This window comes from Erythrolamprus reginae, chromosome 1, assembly GCF_031021105.1.
Source record: "Erythrolamprus reginae isolate rEryReg1 chromosome 1, rEryReg1.hap1, whole genome shotgun sequence".
NCBI lineage: Eukaryota > Metazoa > Chordata > Lepidosauria > Squamata > Dipsadidae > Erythrolamprus > Erythrolamprus reginae.
In genome coordinates, this window is record NC_091950.1 from 414,187,710 (window position 1) to 414,201,383 (window position 13,674).

A 13,674-nucleotide genomic window follows, 5' to 3' on the forward strand; every position below is an offset into this window, starting at 1 on the left:
TAGTAGATCCTTGGAACAAACTTCCAGCAGACATGGTTGGTAAATCCACAGGAACTGAATCTAAACATGCCTGGGATAAACATATATCCATTGTAAGATAAAATACAGGAAATAGTATAAGGGCAGATTAGATGGACCATGAGGTCTTTTTCTGCCGTCAGTCTTCTATGTTTCTATGTTTCTAACTTCAGATTGTGTCCCCTTGTTCTTGTGTTCACTTTCCTATTAAAAACACTTCCCTCCTTGACCTTATTTAACCCTTTCACATATTTAAATGTTTCGATCATGTCCCCCCCTTTTCCTTCTGTCCTCCAGATTAACTTACTGCCTTAGCCTGTTTGGGGTGTGATGTCACTTCCAGGCAGTATAAAGGCAAAGGATTATGGGAAATGGGGCACGTAGAATCAACGGAGAATCATTCTATGGAAGAGAAGTGAAACTGGGGATGTGCTTGAACAAAACTTTAAAACCATGATTTCTGCTTCAAAAAGACAATCTTTGCTAGATGCTGTGCTGGGGAAAGCTTTTGGTAAGCAAACACATACGTTTAAGTAAATGAATGGACTTTATCTCAGGAATGCAGATAAGAGTTTCTGGCGCTTTTCCCAAACATAGATTACAGCTAACTCTAAAGAGAAAAGTGCTATTTTAAACCCTGTGTTTCATCATGTATGCTTGAGTTCAAATAAAAAGTGGGATTTTATCATAAAATAAGTGGTTTCTGAGTTGGGGTTCGCTCCAGAGATCCTCAGTGGTATGAACCCACTGATTTTTGGCAAAAAAATTTCACCGGCATCTCTGTGATAAAAAAGGGAGGGGGGCAGAGGGGTAAAAACTGAAACTTGGCTGCATTATTTGCTAATGAGTTACTAACGATGAAGATGTTTCTGGCAACCAAGCAATTAATGACTTGCAGAAGTGGACTTTCTAAACTTGGACAAAAAAAACCCTGGGGTCCCTATAGTATGCAGTACTAATCATCTCCGTAATGACTTAATACTGCCCCCAAATTTCAGGCATGTCACAGTTAGTCAATTGAATCCAAGGCATCCACCTGGAAACAAAAGGGGACAATTAGGGAGCAATTAAACAGGGTGGCTGAGAGAGTAAAGACAGACAGCCGACTGAGCAAAATTAAGATGGTACGCTTTAGCAATAGCAACAGCACTTAGACTTATATACTGCTTTACAGCCCTTTGAGATCTCTCTCTAACTGGTTTATAGAGTCAGCATATGAGCCCCCCCCCAAACCCCCCCCCCCCCCCCAATTTGGCTTCTCATTTTATTGACCTTGGAAGAATGGAAGGCTGAGTCAACGTTGAGCTGGTCAGGATCAAACTGCTGGCAGTGAGCAGAGTCAGCCTGCAATAATATATTTGTTTGTTTGTTTGTTTGTCTGTCTGTCTGTCTGTTTATTTGTTTGTTTGTTATTTTACTGAAAGAGTAGTAGATCCTTGGAACAAACTTCCAGCAGACGTGGTTGGTAAATCCACCGTAACTGAATTTAAACATGCCTGGGATAAACATATATCCATTGTAAGATAAAATACAGGAAATAGTATAAGGGCAGACTAGATGGACCATGAGGTCTTTTCCTGCCGTCAGTCCTCTATGTTTCTATAATAATAATAATTTATTAGATTTGTATGCCGCCCCTCTCCGAAGACTCGGGGTGGCTCACAACAATATTAGCCTTCTCATTGTTCTTATCACCCATCTCCTCCCACCTATGACGTTGCTTGTATCCTTACGATTTATATTAATATTGATTGTTTCCTGATTCCCTATGACAATCAGTGTTGCACCTTATGATTCCTGATGAATGTATCTTGTCTCTTTATGTACATTGAGAGCATCTGCACCAAAGACAAATTTATTTAATTATTTATTTATTTATTTATTTATTTATTTATGTATTTATGTATTGATTGATTGATTGATTGATTGATTGGATTTATATGCCGCCCCTCTCGGAAGACTTGGGGCAGCTAACAGCAATCATAATACAGTGTACAATAGTAATCCAATACGAAAAACGAATTAAAAACCCCTTAATATAAAAAACCAAACATACATACAAACATACCATGCATAAAATTGTAAAGGCCTAGTGGGGAAAAGAAATGTTAATTCCCCCATGCCTGGCGGCAGAGGTGGGTTTTAAGTAGCGTACGAAAGGCAAGGAGGGTGGGGGCAATTCTAATCTCTGGGGGGAGTTGGTTCCAGAGGGCCGGGGCTGCCACAGAGAAGGCTCTTCCCCTGGGTCCTGCCAAGCGGCATTGTTTAGTTGACGGGACCCGGAGAAGGCCCACTCTGTGGGACCTAACTGGTCGCTGGGATTTGTGCGGCAGAAGGTGGTCCCTGAGATAATCTGGTCCGGTGCCATGAAGGGCTTTATAGGTCATAACCAACACTTTGAATTGTGACCGGAAACTGATCGGCAACCAATGCAGACTGCGGAGTGTTGGTGTAACATGGGCATATTTGGGAATATTCTAACCACTGCGCCACAATGGCTCTTTTAGACGAGAGCTATTGAGATTAGCGTCTTTGATATGATGGTGATGTTATCCATTCAGTCGAGTTTGACTTTGGAGATTCTATGGACCACGTATGTCTGCATCTTCCGATCATGGACTACTTTGAATTTTTCTATGCGTTGGCAGGTGTCAGCTTTGATGATGTCTAGCCGCCATGTTCTTTGGCGGCCCCGTTTGCTTTTACTGCTAGCTCTCCCAAACATAATAGCTTTCTTCAGTGGATTCCCCCACATTTTTTATTGATTGATTGATTGATTGATTGATTGATTGATTTGACTTATATGCCACCCCTCTCCGTGACTCGGGGGGCAGCTCACAACATTTTCGATTAAAAAAAATACAATTCAAAACATTCCTAAGCCAATTAATAGAATAATAACTTTTAAAATTGTCTTAAAACTAGTCATTTAAAAATCACAATCACATACATACTATCACATCCATACATTTACCCCAAGCCTGCCGACATAACTGTGTTTTCAAGTTCTTATGAAAGGCAAGGAAAGTAGGGGCAGTGCGAATCTCTGGGGGGAGTTGATTCCAGAGGGCTGGGCCCCCACAGAGAAGGCTCTTCCCCAAGGACCCGCCAAGCGACATTGTTTAGTTGATGGGACCTGGAGAAGGCCAACTCTGTGTGGCCTGACCCAGCGCTGGGATTCGTGCAGCAGAAGGCGGCCCACAAGGTAATCTGGCCCTATGCATTTAGGGCTTTATTAGGTCATAACCAACACTTTGAATTGGGTCCGGAAACCAATTGGCAGCCATGACAGGGCCAAAGCAAGTAAAATGCAGTTTAGTGATTTTGCCTTCTGGCAGCATGTCTGGTTCATTTTGGCTGTAGTCAAACAGGAAGGTCAACCAGCATAAGCCATGGGCAGAGAGGAAGAGAATGCAATTCACAGACTATCATAAAAGAACCATTGATGTCAGAAAGCAAAAACTTCAGAGGTTGCTTGAAATTTACTTAAAATATCTGCTTGGGTTGTGCTGTGTTTTGGGTTCAAAGACAACGGAGGTGTTTCGGATGGGCCTTGTTGGTTGCACCTGTCATAACTCAAGTCCTTAAGAAGGGGTGTCAAACTCGAGGCCTGTGGCCCAGATCCAGCCCACGAGGTGCTTAAATTTGGCCCACGGGATTTGTTTGTTTGTTTGTTTGTTTTGATTGATTGATTGATTGATTGGATTTTTATGCTGCCCCTCTCCGCAGACTCAGGGCGGCTAATAACAGTGATAAAAAACAGCATGTAACAATCCAATACTAAAACAACTAAAAAAAACCTTATTATAAAACCAAACATACATACAAACATACCATACGTAAATTGTAAGGCCTAGGGGGGGAAAGAATATCTCAGTTCCCCCATGCCTGATGGCAGAGGTGGGTTTTAAGAAGCTTAAGAAAGGCGAGGAGGGTGGGGGCAATTCTAATCTCTGGGGGGAGTTGGTTCCAAAGGGCCGGGGCCGCCACAGAGAAGGCTCTTCCCCTAGGACCCGCCAAACGACATGTTTAGTTGACGGGACCCGGAGAAGACCCACTCTGTAGGACCTAACTGGTCGCTGGAATTCGTGCAGCAGAAGGTGGTCCCGGAGATAATCTGGTCCGATGCCATGAAGGGGCTTTATAGGTCATAACCAACACTTTGATTGTGACCGGAAACTGATCGGAAACCAATGCAGACTGTGGAGTGTTGGTATAACATGGGGCATATTTGGGGAAGTCCATGATGGCTCTCGCAGCTGCATTCTGCACGATCTGAAGTTTCCGAACACTCTTCAAAGGTAGCCCCATGTAGAGAGCGTTACAGTAGTCGAGCCTCGAGGTGATGAGGGCATGAGTGACTGTGAGCAGTGACTCCCGGTCCAAATAGGGCCGCAACTGGTGCACCAGGCGAACCTGGGCAAACGGCCCCTCGCCACAGCTGAAATATGTTTCTCTAATGTGAATTGCCCTGGAAACAGCGAAGGACCATCCCGCGATGCCTCTGCCGGGGAAAGTGGAGCCCTCCCATGCTCCATTTTCTCTGAAGAGGGTTGCAGAAGGCTGTCGCAGCCAATAATGGCGCTTGAGAGCCCGTTATCACTGGCAGAGCACTCAGCTGCTGACAGGTACCCTTCCTGACACAAGTGACATCCCGCTGGCCACGCCCCCCCACCCTCAAACACAACCCTGCTGCAGCCCTCAATGGAATTGAGTTTTACACCCCTGTCTTCAAGCAATCACATCTTTTCCAAGGATTGTGCGGTTGCCCTCTGTATCTGCCAGGCAATCCTGGAGAAAGATATACATCATAGTTGTTAAGGAATGACAAGAAGATGCTGCGGTTTCAGAGTATGTTTGTGCATCCTTACCTACCTAGTTTGCGTCTTCCAACTTCCAGGGCGGAAAAATCCCATATAGGTAGTCCTCAACTTAACGGTCATTTATTCACCATTCAAAGTTACAACACAACATTGAAAAAAAGGGACACCCAACCATTTTTCACACTTAATTACCATTGTAGCCTCCTCCTCATCCAGTATGATCCAAATTATCACAGCCATGTGACCAAAATTGGGATGCTTGGCAATTGATTGGTATTTAGGACGGTTGTTTATTTATTTATTTATTTTGTCCAATACACCATGAGGGTTTTAGTGGGTATATATCTATATACACATAGTAAAATACATGATGAAGGTTATAGAGGAGATACTCATAGTAAAATATATTTAAGAAAGAATAGAAAAGAAGGTATAGTAATAGAACATATCAATGAAAGAATAGAAGAAGAGATATAGGAATAGAAGAAAGGAATAGGAGATATAGGGGAGCAATAGTACAGAGGACGGAAGGCACTCTAGTGCACTTGTACTCGCCCCTTACTGACCTCTTAGGAATCTGGATAGGTCAACCGTAGACAATCTAAGGGTAAAGAGTTGGGGGTTTGTTGCAGGATCTCAGGGTCCCATGATCCTCTTTTGTGATCTCCTGACCAGCCAAGCCCGTCGGGGAAGCCAGATTCACTTAAACAACCATGTGACTAAGTGTGCTGATTCATTTAGCAACCGTGGCAAACCCCCCTCCCCAAAGTCGTAAAATGGGGCAAACGTCACTTAGCGTAGGTCTCCTTTAGCAACATAAATGTTGGGCTCAGTTGTGATTGTAAGTTGAGGGCTACCTGCACAAACGCCTGGAATGGACAATCCAGCCCATCAAAGGAAAACTGAGAGGCCCGGCAGCCCCTTCACCCCAAATCCTGGTCCGACCATATCTAGAGTACTGTATTCAGTTCTGGTCACCACACTTCAAAAGAGACATTGAAACTCTGGAGAAGGTGCAAAAAAGAACAACAAAGATGATTAAGGGATTGGAAACCAAGACTTACGAAAAGAGACTGAGGGAACTGGGCATGGACAGCCTAGAGAAAAGGAGGGCCAGAGCGGACATGATAGCAGTGTACAAGTATACGAGGGGATGTCACAGAGAGGAGGGGATCATTTTATTCTCCAGGGCACCAGAGGGCCGGACGAGGAACAACGGCTGGAAGCTGACCAAGGAGAGATTCAACCTGGAGATAAGGAGGAACTTCCTGACGGTCAGAGCGATCAACCAATGGAACAACCTACCAGCGGACGTTGTGAACTCCAACACTCTGGACATTTTTAAGAGAAGATTGAACTGCCACTTGACTGGTGTACTATAGGATTCCTGCTTGGGCAGGAGGTTGAACTTGATGGCCTTCGTGGTCCCTTTCAACTCTAACAATCAATCAATCAATCAATCAATCAATCCAGGAGCAGAGCCAGTTTTCTGAGAGTTGGGGAACAGCTGCAGGGTGGGAGCTGTACGGATTTCCAGAGGGATTGCCAAGGTTCCAAGTAACATCCAAACTAAATCAGAGTCCGAGCCAAAATACTCCTCAAAGTTCCTATTTATTTTCTTGGGGAAATAAGTAGTGGCTTGGGGCCACTAAACTCTAGCCCCCCAGCTGGCGAGTGTGATATATATCTGCTGTTCAAATGGGAATGAGTGATTTTTTAATGTCACTAGAGTTTTTAGAGTAATTATTTAAATTAATTGGCTGGGAATCGAATGGGAATGAGTGATTTTTTAATGCCACTAGAGTTTTTAGAGTAATTATTTAAATTAATTGGATTTTAGATATTTATATTGTATATTTTTTTGATATGTTGTAAGCCGCCCCGAGTCCTCGGAGAGGGGGGGGCATATAAATCCAATAAATAAATGCATTTCCATCCTGGCACCTACACTAGAAAACCTAAATGTTGGTTGGCGGGACCCAGGGGAAGAGCCTTCTCTGTGGCGGCCCCGGCCCTTTGGAACCAACTCCCCCAGAGATTAGAATTGCCCCCACCCTCCTTGCCTTTCGCAAGCTTCTTAAAACTCACCTCTGCTGTCAGGCATGGGGGAACTGAGATATTCATTCCCTCTAGGCCTTACAATTTATGCATGATATGTTTGTATGTATGTTTGGTTTTTATAATAAGGGTTTTTTTAGTTGTTTTAGTATTGGATTGTTACATGCTGTTTTTATCACTGTTGTTAGCCGCCCCGAGTCTGCGTAGAGGGGCGGCACACAAATCCAATAAATAATAATACATAATAATAATAATAAATCTGAGTTTCCCACTCCGCTGAAAATTCACACTTCTTGTCCCCCACCCACAGACTTGTCACGTTGCCCACTCAGATTGTGCCAGTGGGGCAAGTCCTTCCCCCATTTCCGCCCAGGTGGGTGGGCATAGGATGGCCTTGAACCTCTCGAAAGAATGCTTTGTGGCAGCGATGGGCTCCTACGGGAACGGTTAGGAATGCAGTTCCGGTAGCAAAATATGGAGCTCCGCCCCAGAGCACCCAATTTGCACTAAAACAAGGGTTGCCGATCAGTTTCCAGTCACAATTCAAAGTGTTGGTTATGACCTATAAAGCCCTCATGACACCGGGCCAGACTATCTCAGGGTCCACCTTCTGCCGCACGAATCCCAGCGACCAGTTAGGTCCCACAGAGTGGGCCTTCTCCGGGTCCCGTCAACTAAACAATGTCGTTTGGCGGGACCCAGGGGAAGAGCCTTCTCTGTGGTGGCCCCGGCCCTCTGGAACCAACTCCCCCCAGAGATTAGAATTGCCCCCACCCTCCTTGCCTTTCGTAAGCTTCTCAAAACCCACCTCTGCCGTCAGGCATGGAGGAATTAAGATAATCTTTCCCCCTAGGCTTCTACAATTTATGCATGGTATGTTTGTATGTATGATTGGGGGCGGCATACAAATCAGATAGATAGATAGATAGATAGATAGATAGATAGATAGATAGATAGATAGATAGATGAGATAGATGAGATAGATGAGATAGATAGATAGATAGATAGATAGATAGATAGATAGATAGATAGATAGATAGATAAAAGAAGTTGTAACAAAATGCATAAGCCACGCCCACAGTCTGGTAGTAAAAATTTTAGTAGCCCATCACTGCTTTGTGGCTGCGTCTGTTCCCTCTTGAAAATCGCTCCTTTCAAGCTCCCATAAACATTGGGCCTTCTTTAGATAATGTGGCAAACTGTTAATTTCTCACCAACCTCTGCACCGGCTTGGCAGGGACGCTATTCCAGAAGGCAGCCACAACAACAGAGATGTCTCGGCTGATCATGCTAGACTGGGTGACATGGCCCCGCGATGTGTGATCCAAGTCCACATCTCCCAACTGGGTCTTCATGCACCAGTGAGCCCTGTTTACGCTCTTTTCTTCCACTTTGAAAGCCGTTGGCCCTCGGACACGTCTGAATGTCTGAAGTCGGCTAGGTCCCGCTCGGTTCGCCTGCAAGGGTTGGGGCATGGGGGGGAAACACATCACGGTTTGTGAATTTGGAAAATATAAATTTGCGTGACTTGGCGGAGGCTCTCCATTTGTAATCCTGCCCGCTGCTTTGATGTCTGCGAGGTGCTCCTCTGCTCCGTTGCAGATGGTCGGGGTACACAAGTGCAAATGACGTGGATCACATCGCCATTGACTAAATGTTAATTTCCCTGCGCCTGCAGTGGCTGCGCGGAGCAAAGGTTTTGGCGTCTGCTGGGTGTAGAATTCCTTCCCTGTTAATAGCTGCCAGAATCTCGGCGGTCTATTTTGGGAATCGGATTCTGTTCCATCGGTTTCCTCGGTCGAGCCGTCACTTTATTTTAATGGATTTCTATATTTATTCATCCGTTGAGCAGGTGCCAGAAACGTGACAGTCAATTTCCCCCATCCTAGAGAGATGTGTGATAATCATTAAACTACGTGGGGCTTGCTGTTAAAATCAGTTCAGTTTTTGCCCAGAAGAGTGGAAAAAAAACAACAACTAGGCAGGTAAACATAGCGCATAGCTAAAGGGCAGACAGCAGGTATCAAATGGCCTTAAAGTGGGCCCATATCAGAAGCTCGTTTGAAGCTGCCCGCGCCGAACAGATGAGAGGCTGCAACGTTCCCAGATCCTTGAAGGCCTCCGGATATCCTGATGAGGTATTAGAGGAAGTAATTCAGGAAGAAAGAGACAAATAACCACCTCTGGATCTTGGCTGACCTCACAGAGCCGCGGCAACAGCGAGAGCACTTAGATCCAAAAAAGCATTGATAATGCCGACAGCTTTCCAGGGAGAGCAACGTGGGTTTCTTTTTAACCCTCCTCAACTATGGCCACTTTCCTTTTATGCTTGCTTCTTTGTATCATGGGCTTGCTCAGAGCTCCCTCCAGTGCATTTGCAAAAAAAAAAAAAAAAGCTTGGGAAGTTCATCCTTTTCCCAGCAGTAGTGGAGAGTTTGAAAAGTGTTCGGAAACTTCAGATCGTGCAGAATGCAGCTGCGAGAGCAATCATGGGCTTTCCCAGATACGCCCATGTCACACCAACACTCCGCAGTCTGCATTGGTTGCCGATTGGTTTCCGGTCACAATTCAAAGTGTTGGTTATGACCTATAAAGCCCTTCATGGCACCGGACCAGAATATCTCCAAGACCGCCTTCTGCTGCACGAATCCAAGCGACTGATTAGGTCCCACAGAGTTGGCCTTCTCCGGGTCCCATCGACTAAACAATGTTGTTTGGCGGGACCCAGGAAAAGAGACTTCTCTGTGGCGGCCCCGGCTCTCTGGAACCAACTCCCCCCAGAGATTAGAACTGCCCCCACCCTCCTTGCCTTTCGTAAATTCCTCAAAACCCACCTTTCCCATCAGGCATGGGGGAACTGAGATATCTCCCCCGGGCCTATACAATTTATGTATGGTATATTTGTACGTATGTCTGCTTGATAATGGGGTTTTTAAAATATTTTAAATTGTAAATTATTAGATTTTATTCTGTTGTGAGCCGCCCTGAGTCTACGGAGAGGGGCGACATACAAATCTAATAGATAGATAGATAGATAGATAGATAGATAGATAGATAGATAGATAGATAGATAGATAGGATTGCTCCAGAAGTTGGAAGATGTATGAACTTCAACTCCCAGAATTCCCCTCCCAGAATTCTGGGAGTTAAAAATCCATCCATCTTCCTAACTTGAGAAACATGGGATCAGTCAACTTAAATATTTAGTGTGTCCATCAAGGCGCTAATTAGAAACAGATGAAAACAATTAAACATGAGCATAGCTGGTTGGGGAATTCTGGGAATTGAAGTCCACAAATATTAAAGTTATCGTACCAAAATTGGATATCCTTGCTTTCTGAAAAAGGAGTAGTAGGATTAGTCAGAATCTGTCAGGCACAACAGATCTCTTACGCTCTTTTAATTTCAAGGTTAATATATGTCATTTAAAGTACATGTTTAAATGCATAGGAACAATATGTGGTAGTGTTGGAGGTAGGGAAGTATGTCTTATTTTAACCATAACGGCCTCTTGTTCATTGTAATCCATATTCATCTTAAATATATATTTTTTCCCTTAAAAATGTGACCACCCCTAAAAATTCCACAGTGGTAAAAAAATAATTGTTTTGTCAATACATTTTTGTTTTGGTGATATATCCAATGTGCCTCGGAGTGATTTATTTTTCAAGCAAATCCAAAAAAAAGACCAACCTTGTTTACTGTCTTTTTTTTTTTTTTTAAATGCTTTCTCTTTCTGTCTTTTCAATAGGATTCGGCTTTGTAACTTTTGAGAATGAAGACGTGGTGGAAAAAGTCTGCGAAATTCATTTTCATGAAATCAATAATAAAATGGTAAGTTTTCCCAATGGGAGTTTCTAATTTTTGAGGAAATGGGGCCTTTTTTATAAATCTTTGGCTAATGAGAGTTGCTCTTGAGAGGATAGTTTGTGTTGTGAACCAACCACGTCAAGCATATTTTCTCCCACCGATACCTAGATACTTGGGTTTGTCAAAAACAGATCATGCCAGGCTAATCTTATTGCATTATTTGACAAACTGACAAAATTAGTGGACCAGAGGAATGCTGTTGATATAATTTACTTGGACTTCAGTAAGGCATTTGATAAAGTAAACCATAACCTGCTACTAGAAAGAGTAGAAAAATGTGGGTTAGACAGCAGCACCACGAGATCAGTGATGGGCTCCTACGGGAACAGTCGGGAATGCAGTTTATTTATTTTTTATTTATTTATTCATTTGTCCAATACACAATACATATGGAAGAGAATAGACATGAAGTAATATATATAAAGATAATATGTAAAATAGAGGAGAAGATATATGAAAGGAAGAAAATATATATGATATATGAGATAAAGGAAAGACAATTGGACAGGGGACAAAAGGCACACTAGTGCACTTATGTACGCCCCTTACTGACCTCTTAGGAACCTGGAGAGGTCAATCGTGGATAGTCTAAGGGAGAAATGTTAGGGGTTAGGGTTTGACACTATTGAGTCCGGTAGCAAAATTTGGAGCTCCACCCCAGTACTGAAAGATTTATTTTTATTTATTTATTTATTCATTTGTCCAATACACAAATACATAGGAAGAAAAATAGACATGTAGTAATATATATAAGGGTAAAGTGAACTTAGAGGAGAGGATATATGAAAGAAAGAAAATATATATGATAAGTGAGAGAAAGGAAAGACAATTGGACAGGGGACGAAAGGCACACCAGTGCACTTATGTACGCCCCTTACTGGCCTCTTAGGAACCTGGAGAGGTCAATCGTGGAGAGTCTAAGGGAGAAATGTTGGGGGTTAGGGGTTGACACAATTGAGTCCGGCAATGAGTTCCACGCTTCGATAACTCGATTGTTGAAATCATATTTTTTACAGTCAAGTTTGGAGCGGTTTGTATTAAGTTTGAATCTGTTGCGTGCTCTTGTGTTGTTGCGGTTGAAACTGAAGTAGTCATTGACCGGTAGGACATTGCAGCATATGATCTTGTGGGCAATACTCAAATCGTGTTTCAGACGCCGTAGTTCTAGGCTTTCTACGCCCAGGATTGTTACTCTATTTTCGTAGGATATTCTGTTTCGAGTGGAGGAGTGAAGGGCTCTTCTGGTGAAATATCTTTGGACATTTTCAAGGGTGTTGATGTCTGAGATGTGGTATGGGTTCCAGACAGATGAGCAGTAGTCTAGGATGGGTCTGGCAAAAGTTTTGTAGGCTCTTGTGAGTAGTTGAAACAAAATGCATAAGCCATGCCCACAGTGTGGTAGTAAAAATTTTGGTAGCCCATCATTGCACCAGATGGATTCAAAACTGGTTGATCAACCACACTCAAAGGCCAATTCTAAAAGAATCGAGATCACATGAAGTGTTAATACCACTTTATAATGCCTTGGTAAGGCCACACTTGGAATACTGCATCCAGTTTTGGTCACTACGATGTAAAAAGGATGTTGAGAAATGGGGGAACCAGGGGTGGTCATGTATGCATGCACAGGGAACAGAGCGCATGGGGGAATATTGAATTATGGGGTGGGCAGGTGCGTGTGCGTGATAGCGCCCATGTGCACACTTTCGGCATTGGAGGAAAAAGAGGTTCGCCATCACTGATCTATGGTATAAGAATGAGCAACCAAGGAATCTTGCTATTTCGTATTTGAAATGCAGGATGCTGAATGGTATGGCTGCAGAATACAGTTCCAGCAATGTCCCAATGTTTCTTGTAAGACTGATCTAGTGATTATTGGAAATAGCAGTACTGAATTCTATTGGAAGACCAAAGCCGCAAAGGGAAATAGGTTTATGATCAGATTTTCAATTGAGAATGGCTATTGGCCCCAATGTACAGAGAGTCCTCAATAACACAATTGAGCCCAAAATTTCTCTTAGTAAGCAAGACAGTTGTTAAATGAGTTTTGTCCCATTTTACAACCTTTCTTCCCACTGTTTTTAAGTGGGTGACTGCAGTTATTAAGTTAGTAATATGGTCATTAAGTGAATCTGGCTTCCCCATTGACTTTGCTGGTCAGAAGTTTGCAAAAGTTGGATTGTGTGACTCTGGGAACTCTGAATTTTCAGCAAGTCACCATTGGGATGCTTCAATGGTCATGAGTATGAAAATCAGTCATAATTTACTAATTTTTCGGTACCGTTGTAATTTCAAATGATCACTAAATGAATGATTATAAGTCAAGGACTACCTATATTTAAGAATACAGTGTTCCCTCGATTTTCGCGGGGGATGCGTTCCGAGACCGCCCGCAAAAGTCGAATTTCCGCGAAGTAGAGATGCAGAAGTAAATACACTATTTTTGGCTATGAACAGGATCACAAGCCTTCCCTTAACACTTTAAACCCCTAAACTGCAATTTCCCATTCCCTTAGCAACTATTTAGATTATTACTCACCATGTTTATTTATTAAAGTTTATTTAAAAAAATATTTATTAAAGGCGGACGAAAGTTTGGCGATGACATATGACATCATCGGGCGGGAAAAACTGTAGTACAGTATAGGGAAAAAGTCTGCAAAGTATTTTTTAATTAATATTTTTGAAAAACCGTGGTATAGACTTTTCGCGAAGTTCGAACCCGCGAAAATCGAGGGAACACTGTATTTCATGTTTAAGGATGAAAGTAGAATCAGGCTGTCTGATTGTTCTCAAATCTGATTTCTTCAAAATCAGTCATTTCTTTTTATTTGTGTATGCCCATGTTCTTTCCGAGGTGAAAATTTGATGTGCAGTTACCCCTCTAAAGTCAGCAAGTGTTAAT

The 13,674-nt window shown here is 43.0% G+C and overlaps 1 protein-coding gene across 12 annotated transcripts in view; it reads left to right on the forward strand.

The window, feature by feature from the left end:
• Nucleotides 1-13,674, forward strand: part of MSI2 (musashi RNA binding protein 2) — an 841,455-nt gene that overhangs the window by 688,139 nt on the left and 139,642 nt on the right. For all 12 annotated transcript variants that reach the window (XM_070735316.1, XM_070735319.1, XM_070735321.1 and 9 more), the window contains exon 8: nucleotides 10,651-10,733. In XM_070735316.1, coding sequence (XP_070591417.1) covers nucleotides 10,651-10,733 — 83 coding nt within the window. The remainder of the gene's footprint in view (nucleotides 1-10,650; nucleotides 10,734-13,674) is intronic.